Source organism: Andrena cerasifolii, chromosome 3 (genome assembly GCF_050908995.1).
Source record: "Andrena cerasifolii isolate SP2316 chromosome 3, iyAndCera1_principal, whole genome shotgun sequence".
Classification (NCBI taxonomy): domain Eukaryota; kingdom Metazoa; phylum Arthropoda; class Insecta; order Hymenoptera; family Andrenidae; genus Andrena; species Andrena cerasifolii.
The window spans coordinates 2,956,858-2,977,592 of NC_135120.1; the positions used below are offsets into that span (position 1 = coordinate 2,956,858).

General features: G+C 40.8%; 2 protein-coding genes and 1 long non-coding RNA gene across 3 annotated transcripts in view; 2 read left to right on the forward strand and 1 right to left on the reverse strand.

Moving 5' to 3' along the window:
• Mas (trypsin-like serine protease domain-containing protein masquerade) overlaps positions 1-7,380 on the forward strand; it is a 131,634-nt gene extending 124,254 nt beyond the window's left edge. Inside the window, exon 11 of the mRNA XM_076808527.1 lies at positions 6,896-7,380. Coding sequence (XP_076664642.1) covers positions 6,896-7,063 — 168 coding nt within the window. The 3' untranslated portion in view covers positions 7,064-7,380. The remainder of the gene's footprint in view (positions 1-6,895) is intronic.
• The window catches only part of LOC143367031 (uncharacterized), a 426,392-nt gene that overhangs the window by 400,289 nt on the left and 5,368 nt on the right, over positions 1-20,735 (reverse strand). The gene's annotated exons all lie outside the window — the stretch shown is intronic.
• LOC143366905 (uncharacterized) lies at positions 9,413-12,298 on the forward strand. The gene is made up of 2 exons (XR_013084851.1): positions 9,413-11,321; positions 11,466-12,298. It is a non-coding gene; the product is annotated as an uncharacterized LOC143366905 (long non-coding RNA).

Below are 20,735 nucleotides of genomic sequence, written 5' to 3' on the forward strand. Positions count from 1 at the left end.
AATGAGATGATATGACTATTGATAAACCACCCACTATAATAAAAAGAAGGTAACGCACTATGGTAAATACTATTGGGAAACCTAGCAGAGTGGGCAGTAACTGGATAGAGCAAATACGATAATGTCTCTTTATTAATACAATGAAGATAATAGTAATACTGATGAATATAAGAAATATAAGACTATTCGTATAACGGATCGCGTGTAACGTCTACAGCGTCTAGAGAAGGACTGACTCAACAACCACGGTCTTCGGTGGTTGTTAAACCCTTAAGAGGCCGAGCGGTGCATAGGCCATAAATGTGACACCGACAGTGTCCAGACCTCGGTCCTCTGTTTACAGCTCGTATCGCTGTTCCGCTGTATACTCCAACACCCCTCCTCAACGATATGAGATGAAAAAAACTGAAACAACCTTAATCAATTAGTATAGTGTTTAAGCGGTTTCGTCATCATATCCGCTAACATGTTTTTCGTAGGGCAATATACAAACTTCATGACCCCTTTCTCATATAAAACATTTACATATTGATACTTAGTATCTATATGCTTCGTTCTGTTACTGAACTTCGTATTTTGTAACATTTTGAGACAGCTCTGGTTATCCTCGTACATAACAATTGGTTCGTTTGGTTTATGTCCCATATCTACCAGTAACCGTTGTATCCAATTCCCTTCTTGGCATGCTTCGGCTAATGCCACGTACTCAGCTTCCGTTGACGAAAGCGCAACGCACGTCTGCTTTCTGCATCCCCAACTGATGGATCCTCCAAGTAATTGAAATATGTACCCACTGTTGGATTTCCTATCTGGTCTGTTCTCGGCCCAACTTGCATCCGCATACCCGATCAGCTGATTCATATTTCCTTGACCGCCTAGTCGTAGCCGCTTGCCTTTCGTACCCTTCAGGTAGCGCAAGACCCTTTTTGCCTCCGTCCAATCGGAATTCACCGGCTGCTTGTTAAACTGGCTCAAAATCGTTACACTTGCTGCAATATCTGGTCGTATATTAACCGCTATGTACAATAGAGCCCCGATGAGTTTTTGATATTGCTTGCTATCTGGCATCACAGTTTGCTCATTGTCAGCTCTTATTTTACAATATCCCGGATCGAGAGGAAATTGCGATGTTTTGGCATCCTGCATTCCTACGTCTTTCAGGATTTTATCGATATAATTCTCTTGGTTAAGATAAAAAACATCTCCCTTCCTTTCTATCTGAATCCTCAGATATTGCTTTAAATCTCCTAAATCCGATAATTGAAAATGTTTGTTGAGTTGGTCTGCAATTGACTGGATCATATCTTCCTTTTTCCCGACGATAAGCAAATCGTCAACATATACCACAATATACATCTTTTCGCCTTCTTCTTGCTTGATGTATAAGCACGGATCTGTTTTGCTTCTGCGAAATTTGTACATGCGTAGAAAAACATCAAGCTGCTCGTTCCAAACTCTTGCTGCTTGCTTTAATCCGTATAAGCTTTTTACTAGACGACAAACCATGCCTTCTTTACCTGCGACCGCGTACCCCTCCGGTTGAGCCATAAAAACCGTTTCCTTCAACCTTTCATTGAGAAAGGCAGTCTTCGCATCGTAATGCTTGACAATCATACCCGATTGACCTGCGATTGTCAGCAATATTCTTAGTGTCGTCTGGCGCACGACAGGTGCAAACACCTCGTCGTAATCTGTACCGTATTTTTGCGAGAAACCTCGCGCCACGAGCCTTGCCTTGTACCTGTCGACTTTCCCTTGAGCATCCCTTTTTATTTTGAATACCCATTTGTTACTTACTATTTTTCTGTCTTTTGGTGCCAGTACGATCTCCCACGTATTATTCTCCAATAGGGAGGCCATTTCTTCATCCATCGCACTCTGCCACTTAATTCTATCTGGTCCTGATAAAACTTGCTTCATACTTTTCGGTTCCTCTGAAGCCATCCTTGCACTTGCCACGTATAAGTCCGGTGGTACGCCTTTATTTGATCTTTGTGAACGTCTGGGTCCCTGATTCACAACTCCTGTGTTGTCATCGCTGGTTGGAATGGTTCCCACGTCGATGATGTCTTCTACGTCGTTTGAGATATCCTCTTCGGGTGGAGTAGCATCATCTTCTACCGCTGCGACATCGTTTTCCCTTGCCTCCATTGGCTTAAAAACGACCTCTACTGCTGTTCCGTTTTCTTTTTCTTCTGCCGCCGGTAAAACGACTGACTCCAAACCTTTTACGCCAAGAAAGACAACGTCTCGACTAATTGTTATTTTGTTGGTGCATTTATCGAGCAGGCGGAAAACCTTCGATTCCTCCGAATAACCAACAAAGATCAGTTTCTTAGCCTTCTGATCTAATTTTCTCCCATGTTCTTTTGGAACATGTGCGTACGCTTCACAACCAAATACCTTTAGATTAGCTACGTCCGGAGCTCTTGAATGCCACAACTCGAATGGTATCTTCTCTTTTGCTTTAGTTGGCAGTCGATTCTGTAGGTACATCGCGGTATAAACTGCCTCACCCCAATACTTTTTATCTACGTTCGCCTCAATCAGCATGTACCTGACCATTTCCATTAGGGATCGGTTTTTCCTTTCCGCAACTCCATTCTGCTGAAGCGAAGATGCCGCAGTGAGTTGCATTCCGATGCCTTCATTCCTCAAATAATTCTGGAGGTGTTTGTTTACATATTCCCCTCCTCTATCTGACAATTGTGTTTTGACCATCTCAATGTAGTTCTTAATGCATGCCGCCGTCTGATCTTTCGATTCCAACAGATATACTTTCGCATACCTGCTATAGTCGTTAATAATCGATAGAACGTACCTTTTGTTTCCTGGGGTTACTGTCTGCATAGGCCCGCAAACGTCCGTATGGATTAGGTCAAGAGGTGCCTGAGTCATGCTGTTCGACTCCTTCGGAAAAGGTTTTCGTGCCATTTTTTCCGCTATACAGCACTCGCAAGTCCCTTCCGGTTTTCCGCAGTCCCTTCCGTTTTTCCGCAGTCCCGAATTGCTATTCCGGTTGCCAACCAGTCCTTTATTGCACCAAAGTCCCGATGTCCGAAACGTCTGTGCCACACGTGTATACAACTTCCACTACACTGTCCCGTGTTTACTGCTGCGAAGGCCTTTTCAACTGTTTTTAACTCATATAAATCACCGTAGGGTTCCACGACAGCCTTTAGTTCTCCGGCCTTAAAAATGTTGCACTCTTCGCCTTCAATCACTAATTTATAATTCTCCCTCGCTAGTTTCTTCATTAAAATGAGATTAGAACTAAGCCGAGGCACGTACAACACATTCTCTATGAGGATTTCCTTAATTTCTCTTTTATTCAGGAGACTCTGTATGGTGCATGTTCCTACACCCTGTATCTCTACGACTACCTTTTCGTCAGCTAAACTCACGTGACCTTTTCTGTTTAAGTCTAGAGATACGAAAAAATCCTTCACGCACGCCATGTGGCTGGTCGCCCCCGAGTCCAGATACCATTTTCGACTCTTCGCGTCGCTCCTTGCGACGGCGCAAACATCTTCAATGGTTCGCATTAACTCGTGTGTTTGTACCATAGCACACCGGTCTTGATCTTCTGAAACCACGGTCTTCGGTGGTTGTCAAACCCTTAAGAGGCCGAGCGGTGCATAGGCCATAAATGTGACACCGACAGTGTCCAGACCTCGGTCCTCTGTTTACAGCTCACATCGCTGTTCCGCTGTATACTCCAACAAATACCCCTAGGGTGGTGAGAAATTTTTCTACAATTATTGTACTGTCCTCTAACACGACTTTATAATTAACTGCATAATTGTTTCTTTCAGTAGCTAATTATGCTAACCTCTTTTCCACGGGCACTTAACCTGTTTGGCTTCGTACCAATAATTTTGTCTATTTCAGGTCTCTATTAACTTATACATACCTTCATCAAGTTTTAAATCCTTCAATGTGGTTCAAAGATGGTTTTAACTTGTTTCGCACTTATATTTTCTTGAAATCTCTGTAAATATTTCCGAGAGTCCACAAGATATAGAGTACATTTATAAATATTAGTATACTTCTGTATTACTTCTACTTACTATAATTATGATATTTATGTACTGTTTATACATAATTAATAAAAATATTGTATATTAGTATAATCCTATATCACAAAATAACGTTAATTATAATGCTGAGCACAAAACTCTACTACCTATTGAAAATAGGACTCCCGATCCTCACATGAGCGTTGTAGCCACGCTGTACAGCACGGCAAGTACTAGAGTCGGCTGTGCGTGGGTCGGTCCGCGCGTGTAGCAGTACCGCGATGTCACCACCAGGCGGCGACACTTCTCGCGCGCTTTTTCGCGAGAGAAGTGGATAATCGCGGATATATATGTTAGGATGATCGTTGGGGTACTTTTGCTAATATTTGAAAATTAACCCGGGTAACACCGGGTATTTCAGTTTTATAGTATAGTTCTATACTATATTTTAATTTGTATGCGTTCCTTCGCGCCTGCAAAAAAAACAGAGGCGAAATGATAATCAATATATCGAATTGCAAAAACACAGCTGGACTTCGTTAAATGCCACTTTAATAGACGTTACGGACCCGTGTTTTACGAAATATTAAAATGGTTATAACTCGAACACTAAGCATTATCGGACATATACGTCTACCAACTTTCTTTATTATGTAGATGATTAGAACTGATCCTGAAATAGTGTTCCATATGGGGTGTCCGCCGGAAGACTGAACAGCTGGATATCTTCTAACGTATTGGAGAAAAAAAAATTATATGGATTTACATGGTTTGAGGGGGCAAATTTATTAGCCGAGACGATTTTTCTTCGATTATTATTTTTAAAAAAATACGATGGTCAAGTTCGGTTTTTTAAATGGAACTATTTTTTTCGAGTTCACTTGATAGCGCGTTCCAAGCCAAATTCAATAACCTATAATGCATACACCTTATTTCCACTAGTTTTCGAGATATTGCGCTTGCAAAATTTACTGCTTTTCACTGGAAGAAAATCCACTGGAATAGCAAGCACCGGGGGTGGTCCTGTTCGCGCCGCGGGTGGCACGCGTTGCGCATTGCCTGTTGAAACATATATCTACCTGCCAAAGGTCTACGCCAGGAATGGCAGCCCCAAAGGCTGGACAATTCTTTTCCGTCAGAAATGCTACTTAGGTAGGTACATCTGCGGTATCGAGAAGCGTACCGTTAATGTTTCAAAACGTCAAAAAATTTACTTAGTGTTTGTACGCAAAGAGAAGTAGGAAAATATGATTCAATTTTCACCTTCGATAGTTTTTATTTAGCACCTCCTTCTACGCTCAGATGGCCGGTTCTTACGGGAGGGATGCAAGTTTGATTGGTTAAGGTAGGAGGTGTAAAAGTTGCTAGACCAAATTTCAACCATAGGGAGCAGATTGTAAAAGGACCAATCGGATTTGCATCCCTCCCAAACGGCTGCTCTCTTGAATAGGCGCTCTTCAAAGCAATACCTCCTACCCAATGCCCACCTTCCCTCGCACGGAATACGTCAACGCGTGCTTTTGTTTTGATATTGAAGCGCGTGTTTATACTCGAGAGATAGGGATCTGTTCGAATTTTTAGGGAGGACCACGCGTCGACAGCGAGCTACCCCTTTTCTTCCTGTGTCTCTCCACGGGGCGCATTGACCGTGGATAATATCTTTTAATTAGCGAACTCAGAGCCAGGCGAAAATTCATTCGCACTTTACGATCGATAATTTATTATTTCTCCAAGAACGGTTCGACAATATTTGTCATATGAACGATAAAATAGAGTCATATTTTCCTATTTCTTCTTGCGTACAAACTCTAAATAAATTTTTTGACGGTTTGAAACATTAACGGTTCGCTTCTCGATACCGCAGATGAACCTACCTAGCATTCATGACAGAAAAGAATTGTCCAGCTTTTGGGGCTGCTATTCCTGGCGTAGACCTTTGGCAGGTAGGTATCTGTTTCAACAGGCAATGTCCAACGCGTGCCACCTGTGGTGTGGACAGGATCACCCCCGGTGCTTGCTTTTCCAGCGGGTTTACTTCCAGTGAAAATCAGTAAATTTGCAAGCGCAATATCTTAAAAACCAGTGGAAATAAAGTGTATACATTAAAGCTTATTCAATTTTTCTTGGAACGCACTATCAACTCAAGTGTTCAAAAAAAAAAAAAAAAATAGTTCCATTTGAAAACCCGAACTTGACCATCGTATATTTTAAAATAATAATAAAAAAAATCGTCTCGGCTAATAAATTGGCCCTCTCGAACCTTTCAATTACATATTTTTTAAAAAAATTTTATCTCCAATACTTTAGGAGATATCGCGCTGTCCAGTCTTAGGTGGGACACCCTGTATAGCAGCGCTGTCCAGCGTAGGGGCCTCTCGCGCGCCTGCTTCCCCTTCCAACCTTTCTTTCGAGCAGCATCACTTGTTGTCAATGAAACCTCGCAACGCTAAAAAGGAGACCGCGACAGTTGCGTAGACAAGGAAGCTCGAACGCCACGCATGACATTGACGTTCATTGTTACTTTGACTGGGCGGCGGCTTTGCGCCATGGCAACGGCGGACGATGGTGATGACGGCTTTGCCTCTCAAGAGGCAAGTTGGACAGCGCTGTCATATAGGATAGTAATGCCTGTCGAAGACAGGCTAATAAACTAGTAATTCCATAACTAAGCATTATCGGACATATACGTATAGCAACTTTTTCTATTCTTTTGGTAAGTAGAACCGATCCTGAAAAAAATGTCCCACATTTCTATAAACACCTTGCATACAAGTTTCTACGAAAATCCTGGAGAACATGCTATAAATTCTGAACAAATACATAATTGACATTTTATGTAAATAATTCTGTACTAATTGTGATATTCTATTATTTAGGGAGACGGAGGAGGTCCTCTAGTATGTCAAGATGATGGGTTCTATGAATTGGCTGGACTCGTTTCATGGGGTTTTGGTTGCGGAAGATTGGATGTTCCCGGTGTTTACGTTAAGGTTTCAGCATTTATTGGCTGGATCAACCAAATCATTTCCGTGAATAACCTTTAGCTTTTCTTGTACACTATTTGCAAAGATTAAGACAGTTTTATGAAAACGTCCTAGTACCTTCACGCGCTTGATGACGAAACATTCTTGTTACGTACGTATTTAGTAGATTCTACAAGAAAACTTATTTTTCATATTCAATAAGAATACAGTAAAATTTTGCAAAATTTTGAATTCTGAAATTGCTGTGTTTGTGGGTAAATGTTTTAGGGTCTATGCACACAGCCGACTTTTTGCAGTGATACAGTCGCGATACACTCGCAAAGAGACCGCGATGCTAGCGGGATGCAGTCGCTGCCCGTCTATCTTTGCACACTTGCGTAGAAGAGTCGCGATGCAGCAGCGATACAAACGCGCGCCTACATAGATGCACGTCTGCCCGCCTGGTTCAAACATTACCACCACTCCCTATAAGTCATCGCTCCGAACCCTGAGTGAACGTTAGTGTGCGGCAGAGTTCGGAGGCATTCGGAAGCACTCATGGAGGGGGAAACACCTACAGGAGCGGTGGTAATGTGTGCATGAATTGCGCCTGCGTCAGTCACGCAACCATTACCACCACTTCTGTAGGTGTTTCCCCCTCCATCAATGCAGCTCCATCATTCCGAACACTGCGTCACATTTGTATCGCTGCTGCATCACGACCGTGCTACGCAAGTGTGCAAAGATAAACGGGCAGCGACTGCATCGCGCAGCATCACGGCCTTTTTGCGAGTGTATCGCGACTGTATCGCTGCAAAAAGTCGCCGTGTGCATAGGCCCTTAGCTTTACCAAAGTAAATAAAATTTAATTTTACAACCTCTGGCAAAAAGTTTCCGATCAGACGCACTAATACAAAATTTACTAAAGACACTCATGTTTTAGAACTACAAAATATTATTATATATAGTGAAAAGTGATGGGAAACTAAGAGGGGCATAGTATACAGTAAATAACAACAAAATAACAAAATTTATTATCGAAGAGACACAAGAGAAAACACAAAATGTTACATGGAAAAAAGTATCCGATTGGTAGAAATCCTGGAAAAAAGTTTCCGATCAGATTTGTCTATTTAAATTTGAGGAAATTATTTTAGGTACCTTAATATTTTGTTATGTTCCCAACGTGTTAAAGCAGTCACATGTACATGTGACTGCTTTAACACGTTGCGGCATAGAATGAATAAGATTTTTACAATCCGTAGGTGAAATTTCTTCCCACGATAATCTAATAGCTCGACGAAGTTCTTCCTTGTTTTGTGGCTTTTTCCCGCGAATAAGTTTTTTCAATTTTGCCCATAAATTTTCAATAGGGTTTAGGTCGGGACTATTTGCTGGCCATGTCATTGTTTTGATGCTGTTCTGTCGCGTGTACCTTTTTACTGCTTTGCTGCGATGACAGCTGGCATTATCATCTTGAAAAATGAGATCTGAAGATTCTCCAAACCAGTCTTCTATACTTGGAATTAAAAAATGTTCTAGAACATGAATATATGTTTCTGAAATAACATTCTGATAAAGGATGCATAATTTTCTCACTCCTTTTTCCGTCATACAGCTCCAAATCATATAAGATTGTGGATATTTTTGTTTAAGATTAAAGCAATCTTTGTGTAACTTTTCATCGGATCTTCGCCAAACAAATGTACCTGCATCATCTCCTGCCACAGTACATATACGTGACTCATCGCTGAATATCACTTTAGACCAGTCGTCCACTGTCCAATTTGCACGTTCCTTACACCGTTTTAAGCGTTCCTTCTCATGCTTTTTTGTAAGCAAAGGTTTTGATTTAGCCTTTCGAAATGAAAATCCCATCTCATTTAATCGATTTCTGACAGTACGGCCAGAAACGTTGTTACGAGGTAGAGAATGCACTCGTGTTTTCTCAGTAACTTTAGAGTTTATTTGTAGATAGACTTTTAATACAAGGATAAAAACCGTGCTTAAGGTAACGCGTTGACAATGTGTTTGAGTCGAAGGTTCGTACTGGAGTCTCTGTCATCGGTGGGGCTCCAGAGGTTTTATACTCCTTGAGGGCACGACGCTTTCCTATTCTGTTTGGCGGAAAAGTCAGGGGGGAAAATCAGGCGGGAAGATCCTCTTGGGAGATCTACCGCTAAGATCTATAGACGACCCTTGTCTACTGGTGCCAACTTGACGCATAGCGTAACGACGTTTTGTGCCAACTGATTATTTATCTCTTTCGAAGTTGCTCGTCTCATATTTTTGACAATTGTATGCAATTTTCTATCGTATCATCTAGTTGTTGCAGGAGGACGGCCACATCGTTTTCGGTTAGTTACACTACCCGTTTCCTCATACTTCCTTCTTAAATCACTAATAGTGCTTTGGCTGCACCGTATGATTTCTGCGACTCTTCTTTGACTAATTCCTTGCGTGAGAAGCTCAATTATTCTTAACTTTATATGTTTTGAATACTGCTGGCGTGATGGCATATTGCACACTTTTTACTCGCGTGTGTACCGAATGAAATAGCACTACTAACTAAGAAATATCTCAGAGGTGAACTTCTGTTTGCATTGTCGCGGTCTCCTCTTGCGTTTATATTTGTCGTACACGCTTCATACATTCAAGGAGCTAATTATTCGACTCATGATCGGAACCTTTTTTCCAGGATTTCTACCAATCGGAAATTTTTTTCCATGTAACATTTTGTGTTTTCTCTTGTGTCTCTTCGAAAATAAATGGAAGTTTTGTTATTTTGTTGTTTTTTACTGTATACTATGCCCCTCTTAGTTTCCTATCACTTTTAACTATATATAATAATATTTTGTAGTTCTAAAAAATGAATGTCTTTAGTAATTTTCGTATCAGTACGTCTGATCGGAAACATTTTGTCAGAGGTTGTATATAGTAACGCAATATATTTTCGTTTTTTTCGTAAATTGTTAAATATTAATAACAAAATTTAATCATTCAAAAGTTACTCTCATGAGAAGAAAGAACATAATTCTCTCGTGTTTAATTTAACGTTTTAAGTAGTCTTGATTTCACAATATTAACTTCGCATCGTTAAAATAGAAACAATATATTTTTATAGGCATATTAAAAATAAAATAATTCTTTAAACTGCTACCGAAAGATTATGTATTTTTTAGTTATTCGCATTTTATAAATTTAAAGAATTAATAATAAAACATTCATTACCCATTCAAATACAATTTGTGTTAATAATGAAATAAAAACGAAAATATATTGCGTTTCAAACGATGTTACGCAGTTTCTTAGGAATTAAACATTATTGGTGAGATATATTAACGCGTTGAGTGACGTCAGCGTGTTTTCACACCGAGCGATTCCCACACTGTGCACGGCTTTAGCGTGTTTGCACGTTGATATTTTCTGTAAAGCGTTAAAAGTACTGTCCGATAATTCTCAAATGTTTACTTTTGTAAACAAACCGAGTCCAAAGTTCATTTTGTAGCCTTCGGCTCCCGCCTTCTGCCGCACGACAGAAATTTTAGTTTCTATATTTTCTATTAGATCTTCGTGAAAATATTACCAACGGGTTAGCGAGATTCTCCTGATGAAATTTTAATCATACACGGTGTGTAAGGCGAATTAATCTACTGGATTTTGGAGCAATTTGAATTACGTGTAATTAAAAATAGTTCCAATCATGTCGTGTTAAGACTCATTTTCATCAGAAGAACCACGCCCATAATTGGTTGGACTCTCAGGCCGGTTCTACACATTTGTTAACGAGCATTCGCCAATCTTTATGAACATTCCTGTACAAATACTCAGTGGCGGATTTAACGGGCGGTCGATGAGCAGTTGCCGCCTGGCTTTTCCCTCCAAAGGCCCCATATTAAAAAAAATATATGATTTTATCCAAACACTATATTTATTTCTGTACTACACTTAGCCGGTTTTTAGTAAACGGCCTCTTTATTTTCCCGGATAAATGGTCCCCTCAGAACGTTTGCCACCTTTTTCCTTAAATCCGCCGCTGCGAATACTGAATCTGTGGAGCTGGCGTCATGAAGATCTAAATCTTAAATTTTGCTTACTGTTGGCATATGTTCAAAGCGTGAGGCAAGCTAGACACACCGTTCCCGTAAAAAATGACTGCTCGGTAAGGCCTGGTCAACTTGAAACGATATTTCGCCGTCTCTTGCGCTCACTCAAAGTGTTAAGATTAATTTATGATATTTCTTCAAGTAGTCGTGCCATCAAGTGCGTCAATAATTCTAAGTGACAAAGATATTTTTTTATACGATATATGGTTTTCATTAGGTAATCAACTAAGGCCGTCTGTCCACGAAGCGTCGCGTCATAGATCGTACGACGCATCTGTCGACCATTCATCTGCATTTGTCAAGATACCTGACGTACGATTGGTCTCTACGCGTACGCGTCTATGACGCGACGCTGCCTGGACAGACGGCCTAAGTAGTACTGTTTAATAGTAGGGGAACGTAGACATATATTATTTATTCATCTGAAATCATGTAATAAAAGTAAGAGTCAGTTTCATAAAGAACTTAGCAATTTGCGAAAGTGTTAGCTGATCGTGATATTGAATAAGAACGATTGATAGTCGCCGAAATACATACCTGTTGTATGTATTAAGGCTGTTGATACTCGAGATACTCGGATACCCATGGGAGAATATGCAAAGTACCCAAGTAATTAAGTGCCGATGAGATACCAAAATTCTCACACTTTACTCAACAGTCGAACGTTTTACAAACTTTTCGTTTCAAAATTTTCTGAGTTTAACAATAGTAATATTATAAACAACTCAATACTATTATACCAAGAATAACAAAAAATTACTTGATTGCACGAGAACGGTATGATTTCATTATAAAATGCAAGTACAAAATCCATTGTTACATAAATATCTAGCTGTCTTAGCACAAATAGTTAATGTTTAAAATGATTACATCTCATAAGAATGACAAATATACTGATTTATTGTTGTTAGGGGAAAATAAAGATGCAGGATTACTTTTTTAAGTAATTTACTGTGTATGATTATAAAGTCTATTACAACGTATCTCAGGTAGTAACATATTTGACCTTATCTAATCTACTTGGAATGCATCTGGTATTGGGGAAAGGTACTAGACCGTGTACCTCGTGGATATCCGGGTATGTAAACGAATCAGATTAATGTAAGTTTAAATCGGTTTTAATAATAAGTTATATAGGACACCGCTATTAGTATTAAGTCAGTCTATGAATTTGTGCATATATCTAAAAAAAAAAGTAAATAAGATATTATTAAAAAGAAGTACGGACACACTGGCCATGCTCAAAAGATACGTTGATTAAAGGAAGGAACAGACGCTGCGAACGAATTTCTAACGTAAACAAGCCGAATACACAATGCAAACGGTATAAAAAATGCACAGTTAAATTAATCAGGGCAGAGACCGCTCTGGATCAGCTGCAAGCCGAAGTTATAGTAGCTGAAAAATGTATAGCGATCTCGTAACATTAGCGATGAATTAAAGTAAACGTATTTCGAAATACATATGAGAAGATAACGCTCTCAAGCCTCAGTTATAACCGCTACATAAGTAAATACCGTCGTTTGATGGTTTAATTTACGACCTCGCTATACCCCTTCCAGCTTTACATAAGATACCGGGGATAGAAGTCACGAAGAGTGAAGAGGAAGACAACGAACGGGTCAGTCGGAATTTGCTCAACCCACCTGCTTGCTCCTTTTGCCTTCAAGCATGCGTATCCCGGTCCTTGGCTTCCTCAATTTATATATGCCAGATTTGTGAACCGACCCGGTGTGTTTGTGTACGCGCGCATGTGTGTTATCATTATCGTCTTTCTGAAATTGACTTTTAATTTCATTTTTTCGTTGTCCAATATTTAGTTGCCTCTACTCAGTAACTAACTTTGAGGATGATATCACACTGCTTTGTACATTCGTGCATCATACTGTACTTTTTAAATTCTAATTTTAAGAATATTTCAATGATTTGAAATCGCGAAGAAAAATTAAATGTGAATATACATATATTAATTAAACACTGAATATTTAAAATGTTAGAATATATAATTATAAAAAATTCGTTATACAGTAATGATTCGATTCTTGTTCCAAACTTCAGATCCCACCAGAAAATGAATCGTGAATGACCCTACATTCTGGCACTTCATAAATTTTCAGCTGTTGTTTCTTTAAACCGGCGGCGGCACGTTTTTATATTATACCTAAGATTGGAGGAAAAGAATTATCCAAATTACATTGTCTTCTTTCGGGTTTTGCATCCTGGGCACAATTCTCGCGTGATTGCATGCCAATAATTAATGTTTGCAAAATCTTGAATGTACTGCCCTTAGGTCCCGGTTCCCTGGGTTGCAAATGTATATAATTCGCGACCTTAAGTGGGTACAGGAATATTGGACAGGTAACATCGATGGTTTCTTTTGTGTCGGATTACTTATGTGCCAAGTAATCATTAGACCCGTACTTTTCACAGTTTATTGTGGACGCGTTTCCGAGTAATTGTCAAAAAAAATTGTCGGAATGTCCAAATTTGTTAACATTATCAAGCGCTGAAGGTGGTCCTGCGTTGTGCGCAGCTGTAGTTGGTGTACGTAGTATCAGGTGAACCAATCATCTCATAGCAAAATGTTTTAGGGTGAGAAATTTCTACATCAAAATCCACAACATGGAACTTGACTGGCGAATTTAAACAAAAATTGTGAAAGTTACACACAAATCAATTTTTTCTCACATTTTTGCGGATGAAAACCGTCTTTGATCGTTTATAAAAAATTTTACAAACATCCAATGTTGATGTGAAAATTCCACGCAACAGAGAAAGGAGTTCTAGACCTTCAGTTAAAATTTCAAGTGAAAATATTCATTCGTTCCAAAGTTATGATATACACGGTGATATACAGTGTTTAAAAATGTACTTTCGAGATAAACGGCTTCAAAGTTAAGTCCCCTACGCCAATACCGCTCTGCGAGGCCGTTACTCGGTGGTGCATTCAGTTACGTTCAGAGCTATAATTTCCGTAATTATTCGAATTTCCTCATGAAACTTTGTTGCAAATGTTCACAAAGGATGACACTTTCAGAATTAATAGTAATAAAAAAATCTATTTTTAGAGATTTCAATAGTCCTGTACCTCCTTAACGCGCCGTCGATCGCGCTTAAAAGTTTTACACGAGCGGTCGCTTGTACGGAGTACCCTATACGGGGGTATATTTTGGCTGAAAAAACCGTTCTACCGTAATATATAGGGTGTCCATATTATGGAGATAAAAATATATTCGAGATAAAAAAAAAATTTTACATGGAATTGCATGGTTCGAGGGGGCCAATTTATTAGCGCAGACGTTTTTTTTTCGATTATTATTTTAAAAGATACGATGGTCAAGTTCGGTTTTTTTAAATAGACCTTTTTTGGAAGAGATCACTTGATAGCACGTTCCAAGACAAATTCAGAAAGCTTTAATGTATACACTTTATTTCCACTGGTTTTTTGAGATATTGCGCTTGCAAATTTACTGCTTTTCACTGGAAGAAAACCCACTGGAATAGCAAGCACCGGGCGCGGGCTTGCTGGCGCCACGGGTGACACGCGTTGGGCATTGCCTGTTGAAACAGATACCTGCCAAAGGTCTACGCCAGGAATGGCAGACTCAAAGGCTGGACAATTCTTTTCCGTCAGAAATGCTACTTAGGTAGGTGCATCTGCAGTATCGAGAAGCGCACCGTTAATGCTTCAAAGCGTCATAAAATTTACTTATAGCTTGTACGCAAGGAATAGCAGGAAAATATAACTGAATTTTCAACTTCAATTGTGTTTTATTTCGCACTTCCTTCTACGCTCGGATGGTCGGTTCTTTTGTGAGGGATGCAAGTTCGATTTGTTAGGTTAGGAGGTGTGAAAGTTGCTAGAAGAAATTTCAACCATAGGGAACAGATTGTATTAGGTCCAATCGGATTTGCACCCCTCCCAAATGGCTGCTCTCTTGAATAGGCGCTCTTCACAGCGATACCTCCTCCCCAATGCCCACCTTCCCTCGCACGGAATACGTCAACGCGTGCTTTGGTTTTGATATTGGAGCGCGTGTTTATACTCGAAAGATAGGGATCTGTTCGAATTTTTAGGGAGGACCACGCGTCGACGGCGGGCTACTCCATTTCTTCCTGTGTCTCTCCACGAGGCGTATTGACGGTGGATTGTAGGAGTGTAGATGTCTGGATGCCAGTTATTGAACTCAGGAGACGATAGAAACACTTTATTACAAAACACGCATGTATTATAAGTAAATCGTATTCTTCTCGGGCAGGAGTACTGATAATGATCGAACTTGCGCCCTACTTCGCGCAGACCGATTACACGGAGAGTAATCGGCTCACACACTGCACAAATGATACAGGGTGATTCTGGAGCTACGCCCGCCAAAGGATGCGGCCTGGTACCCCGTGACGAGGACAAGCCCCCGCAGTTCCGCACCGAATTTTATGGCTTTTTCCGGAAAAAGATATGAATCCTGGGCCGAACACAGCGAATTGAGGTCGACCCCCCGCAGTCGACGGTGAAATATCCATTGCAGCGTATTAAAAAATTATTTTCTTCATCGTATCGAAAGGGAAGTGACGCCAAAGGATTCCTTATGTTTTTCTGATTAAAATCATACCAAATATCATGCAAATCGGACTACTTCGACACAAGCTATTTGTGTTCCTTTAGTAAAAGTTGTCCGATTTACACCACATTTGGCATGGTTTTCATCGGAAAACCCCAAGGAATCTATCGGCGACACTTCCACCCGTGGCGCCAGCAAGACCGCCCCCTATGTTTGCTATTCCAGTGGGTTTTCTTCCAGTAAAAATCAGTAAATTTGCAAGCGCAATATCTAAAAAAAAAAAACAGTGGAAATAAAGTGTATACATTAAAGCTTATTGAATTTGTTTTGGAACGCACTATCAAATGATCTCTTCAAAAAAATAGTTCTATTTACAAAACCGAACTTGACTATCGGAGCTTTTAAAATAATAATCGAAAAAAAAATCGTTTGCGCTAATAAATTGGCCCCCTCGAACCATGCAATCCCATGTTATTTTTTTTATCTCCACCTGTTCAGTCTTCCCGCGGACACCCTGTATTGTACCCAGCACCCCTATGTAGTCTTCTAGCGGGCATTTTTGCATCATGTTACGTACTTGTCAGGTTCAAATTCAGTTTGGAAGTGTTTCTAATTGAATGAAAATGAAAGTATGCCGCGTCGTATCCTGCCGGCGAGCGCGCCCGTGTACTCAAGGGAAATGTTTCCCAGGTGTCCGCCTCTGATTGCTTTGTTTTTTTAATATGTTTTAGTGGGCAGACAAATAAGAAACAGGTGTCTTTTTATTATGGCCTGTTTGCATGTTTAGAGGGTGAAACCACCCCTCAAAGTTATAAGATTTTCAGGTGATCATCTCCGATTGCTTTGGTTTTTGGATATGTTTTAGAGGACAGAAAAATAAGAAAGATTGTCACGTCCTGGGTAGCGGTGTCGAGGACAGTGACAAGGTGTGGGGTTACGAACGGTTTTTAGGAAAGATGGCGAGCTTCGTAGCACTGGGGAAGCAGGGAATTCAGGTGCGAAGGTGAGCTTGGTAGCACTTGGAAAGTAGGAAATTCAGGTGCGAAGGCGAGCTTCGTAGCACAAGGCAACCAGGGAATGTTAAGCAATAATCGCGCACCAGGGTGACACCCGTTGGAGGACAGCTAGTTAGTATTTAAAGGCTCGGTAATTGCATTTACCGCTGCATTGAAATAAGAAGCTACACGTAATATTTCTGTAAAATATGTGTAACCATATGGTCATGCAAGACCTACGCGAAAGTAAGCCTTGTAAACACTATCAGAAATCCCGGCGTTCGCGAAGCGAGATCAGCTGTTGTAGTGTTTATTTAGTAGAACGCACAAGAATATGCCATGCACTATTAATGCGATAACGGTGGCGTTAATATAATAATGCGTAGGACGCTAAGCATTAGCACATAAACATGTGTATAAATGATAAGTAATAGCAATATATATGAACATGAAATACGTGAGTATTAGCAATAGACAATGATATCAGATGCAATGAGCATTAACAATATACAATAATATGAAATGCAATAAGCATTAGCAATAATAATAATGTAGGATGCACTAGGCATTAGCAATAGATAATAATATTAAAATGTAGTAAGCATGAGCAATAGACAATGAATATAAAATGCAATAAGCATTAACAATAGACAGAATATAAATGCAATAAGCAATAATGAAAAATGTGAAAAGCGTTAGCAATAGGAAATAATATAAATGGAGATGATATGTACTGGTACGGTAATTAATTATAATCGCTTACAGTAGATGCCGTAAATTAACAATCCTGTTGCGCACGGTAGCACTGAGTCTAATACACTGTGTAACGACAAGGTACAAGTAACCTGCACGATTATGTGATAATGATTGTATTGAACTGTATGGTTATGTATTTGGTTTTGTACCAAAAGTGAGCTCCGGGCGCTGGGTCCCTTGTATTTATCTGGCGCTCCGGAATATCAGGTATGAGGGGTATGCGCGGTACGCACCATAACTCATGTGCAAAATATGCGTTATATAACTGAAATGTATTGAGGATTCATGCGCGAAATATGCAGTGCAATAGAATATCACGGATTCTTATTTGAGGCTCCGAAAAGGGGAAACTCAACTCATTGAATGGATTTTGGGTGTTTTGGTTGGAAAGGGTGGCTTTGATTTAGTGGGTCTTAGAAAGGGGATGAGACGTGGTCTCGAATTAACGGGGGTTTTGGGGAGTGTGTCGTGCCCTTAACCCAGACCATCGCGAGATGGGGACCGCTAAGGTACATATTCTGGATGGCCCGGTGGTTAGGGGAAAGGGGTAAAAGTTGAGTTTTAGGGTTAGTGGCAGAATTGTGGAGTGATTTCTGGGGAAGACTCTAATTGGGACCGCGCGAAAAATAATGGAACGTCATACCTCTGCCCTTACGTGAAGAAATGTGTACAATTCTTAACTATAAGGAACGGAATGGACTTGATTGAGTATTATTTCCTTTTGTGCTTTTGTAGTTGTTTGACAGAAGTAAAAAGACCGGAAACAAAGAATGAATTTAAAAGCAAAGAACTGTTGCTTGCGTGTTTAAACCAAATTTATGTGGCCAATAGGGCCTGAAATAATAAGAGCATCTAGTTACTATTTGCAACTAAATCTATGGCTGTAACTTATCTCCAACGGGAGTAGGGGAATTTATACATGGATTTGGATGTATTTACAAGAAAAGGAATGGAAGGACGGTTTGGTAGGGTTTAAAAGCTTATTTACAGGGAAAAGGTGGAGAGATCCTGGAAATGGTCGAGCTCGTCCAGGAGGTAGGTGAGATTCTTAATATTTTGATAAAGGGAGTCGATCTATCGCAGGAACTCGGGCGTCAGTTCCGCATGGTCTGGGACCTTTTTGACCACTCTATTTCCACCACTCCTGGCCAAGGTGGGATGGTGGAGGAACCTGGGACATCCGGGTTTTTGAGATGGATTCGGTGGAAATTGGTAAGGAGGTGGGGGTGAAGAGGTGAGTACCCGCTCGCGTAGCCATGCGTAGGCGGAGGGCTATACGGGGCGGAGGCATAAATGCGTTATTTTTGTATAACGATCTATGATGAGAACTTGTTAAAACTTTTTATCACTTTCTCGTGATCAACCGGGACTCTCGCGCACGCGGCCAAGGCGCACTTTGTACGCGAGTATGATTTTTTTTTGCCCTTCCACAAGATCTTTAGATTCTGCGAAGGGATTACTTCTAAAATCGTGTGCGGACCAGAATACTGGTCGCCAAATTTTCCTTTTCGCGGTTCTATTAGGACGAAGACTGGGTCCAAGGGTTTGAAGGTCTCTTTGTGTATATGACGGTCGTAGTATCACTTATACCGAAGCTTTGATTGGTCTAATTTTTTCGCTGCCGAGGTTTGCAGTTCCTGCACCATCGCACTCAACCTTGAAAGGTAATGGTTATACGTTTCGTTTTCAAATTCTTCGGGTACCGAATTCCGGCTGGGTACCCGAGATATTTTCCCGAATTCTAACTCATGTGGAATGTAACCAGTGCCTTCGTCGACGCTGGTATTATACGAGAACGCGGCCAAGTTGGTTCATTCGTCCCAGTCGCTGTATATACCGATAAACATTTGTAAATATTCGGTCAAAACGAGGTGCAATCTCTCTAAGAAGCCACTGGTCTGCAGGTGAAAGGCTGTGGTTCGGAATTGTTGGATTTTAAATTTCCGTGCTACTGCTTTCATAAAATTGCCGGTAAAATTTGGTGCTTGGTTGATGAGGATCGCTCTAGGAGCTCCAAATTGACAGATGAATCTTTTAACGAATGTGTCAACGTTCTTAATTGATGTGGACAGGCTGAGGAGCACGCACAAAAGGTATTTTGTAAATAAATCCTGCCTGGTTAATATATAAGTATTGCCTACTCTTGTGGGAGGCTGTGGTTTCCGTATGTTTTCTGGGGGTGGGGGGTGGGGTGTAGTGGAATTTTCACAGATGATAATTTCCGGCGCATCTTTCAGTACAGTTGAATCCTTCTGGGTTTCCTTCCTAGGTGAGTGCTGGATGTGGGTGTTGCAGGGTCGACGGCGGTGCTGCCGCTCGTTGCCGCGTGGATCGGTGATCGGAGACATGGAGGCCTCTTGAGACCGCTTGGTTTACGTTTGGGCTAGTTCTCCAAGTCGTCGTCAGATTCTTCGCGTGGTCGTTTGGGGCATGTTTCGCTTGCAGGTGGATTGCGTGATGAAACGTCAGCGAGCTTTTCGCTCTTCCCGGGATTCGGGTGTTTATTGGAAATTGATTGCAGTGATTGTCCCACCATTGAAGGGGTTTCTTCAGATTTTTCCATTGTATCAATTTCAGACGTCGCCGCGGGAAACTCAGGGGAGTATTGGGGAAGGATTGATTTAGCGTAATGCGTGGGAGATGAGAATGAGTGCACCGTCGCGGGTGCCGTGAGGTGGCGGATCGACAGATCCGGGAGTATGAGGGACTTGCTTTTTATTAGGTCGGGGATGGGCATGACACATATCAGTATCGTAGTCCCTTGTTGTTGTCTTTGCTTTGATTCCGGAGTTGCCCTGTCGAATTCCTTTAATTCGAAGGTAGGTATGGTGATTGGAGTGTCAATATCGTTAGAATTTATAATTTTCAGGTGGGCCCTGCCATCCTGATTGCAGGCAAGGGCATTACCGGCATGAATTCCAGACTGTAGGTCAAGCATGGGTAGATACCCTTCCTTTAGATCCGGATTAGCTGCATTAGGGTGGTCGCAACACATACGGGGAAATTTTTTTTTCGTCGTATCTTCTACGGCAACCCCCAAAAATTTACCAATTGGTGTAAAAATGAGATTGTCAAAGTTTCTACTCGATCGGATAACGTGAAGACCTGCCTCATCAGCCCTGTAGTATTAATAAAAAATATACAGGGTGTAAACAGTATAGGTAGCGATATTTTAGGGCGTGGTAGGGGAGGTCCAATGGAACATAAAAGGCCCTATGACATAGTGTCCGATCTGTCTCCATTTTACAGTAATAAGGCCTCAAAGTTAACACGTCTATACGCTAAACTAATAGACTCAGGATTCGATAATTTTGCAAACACATTGGACACAAGTAGA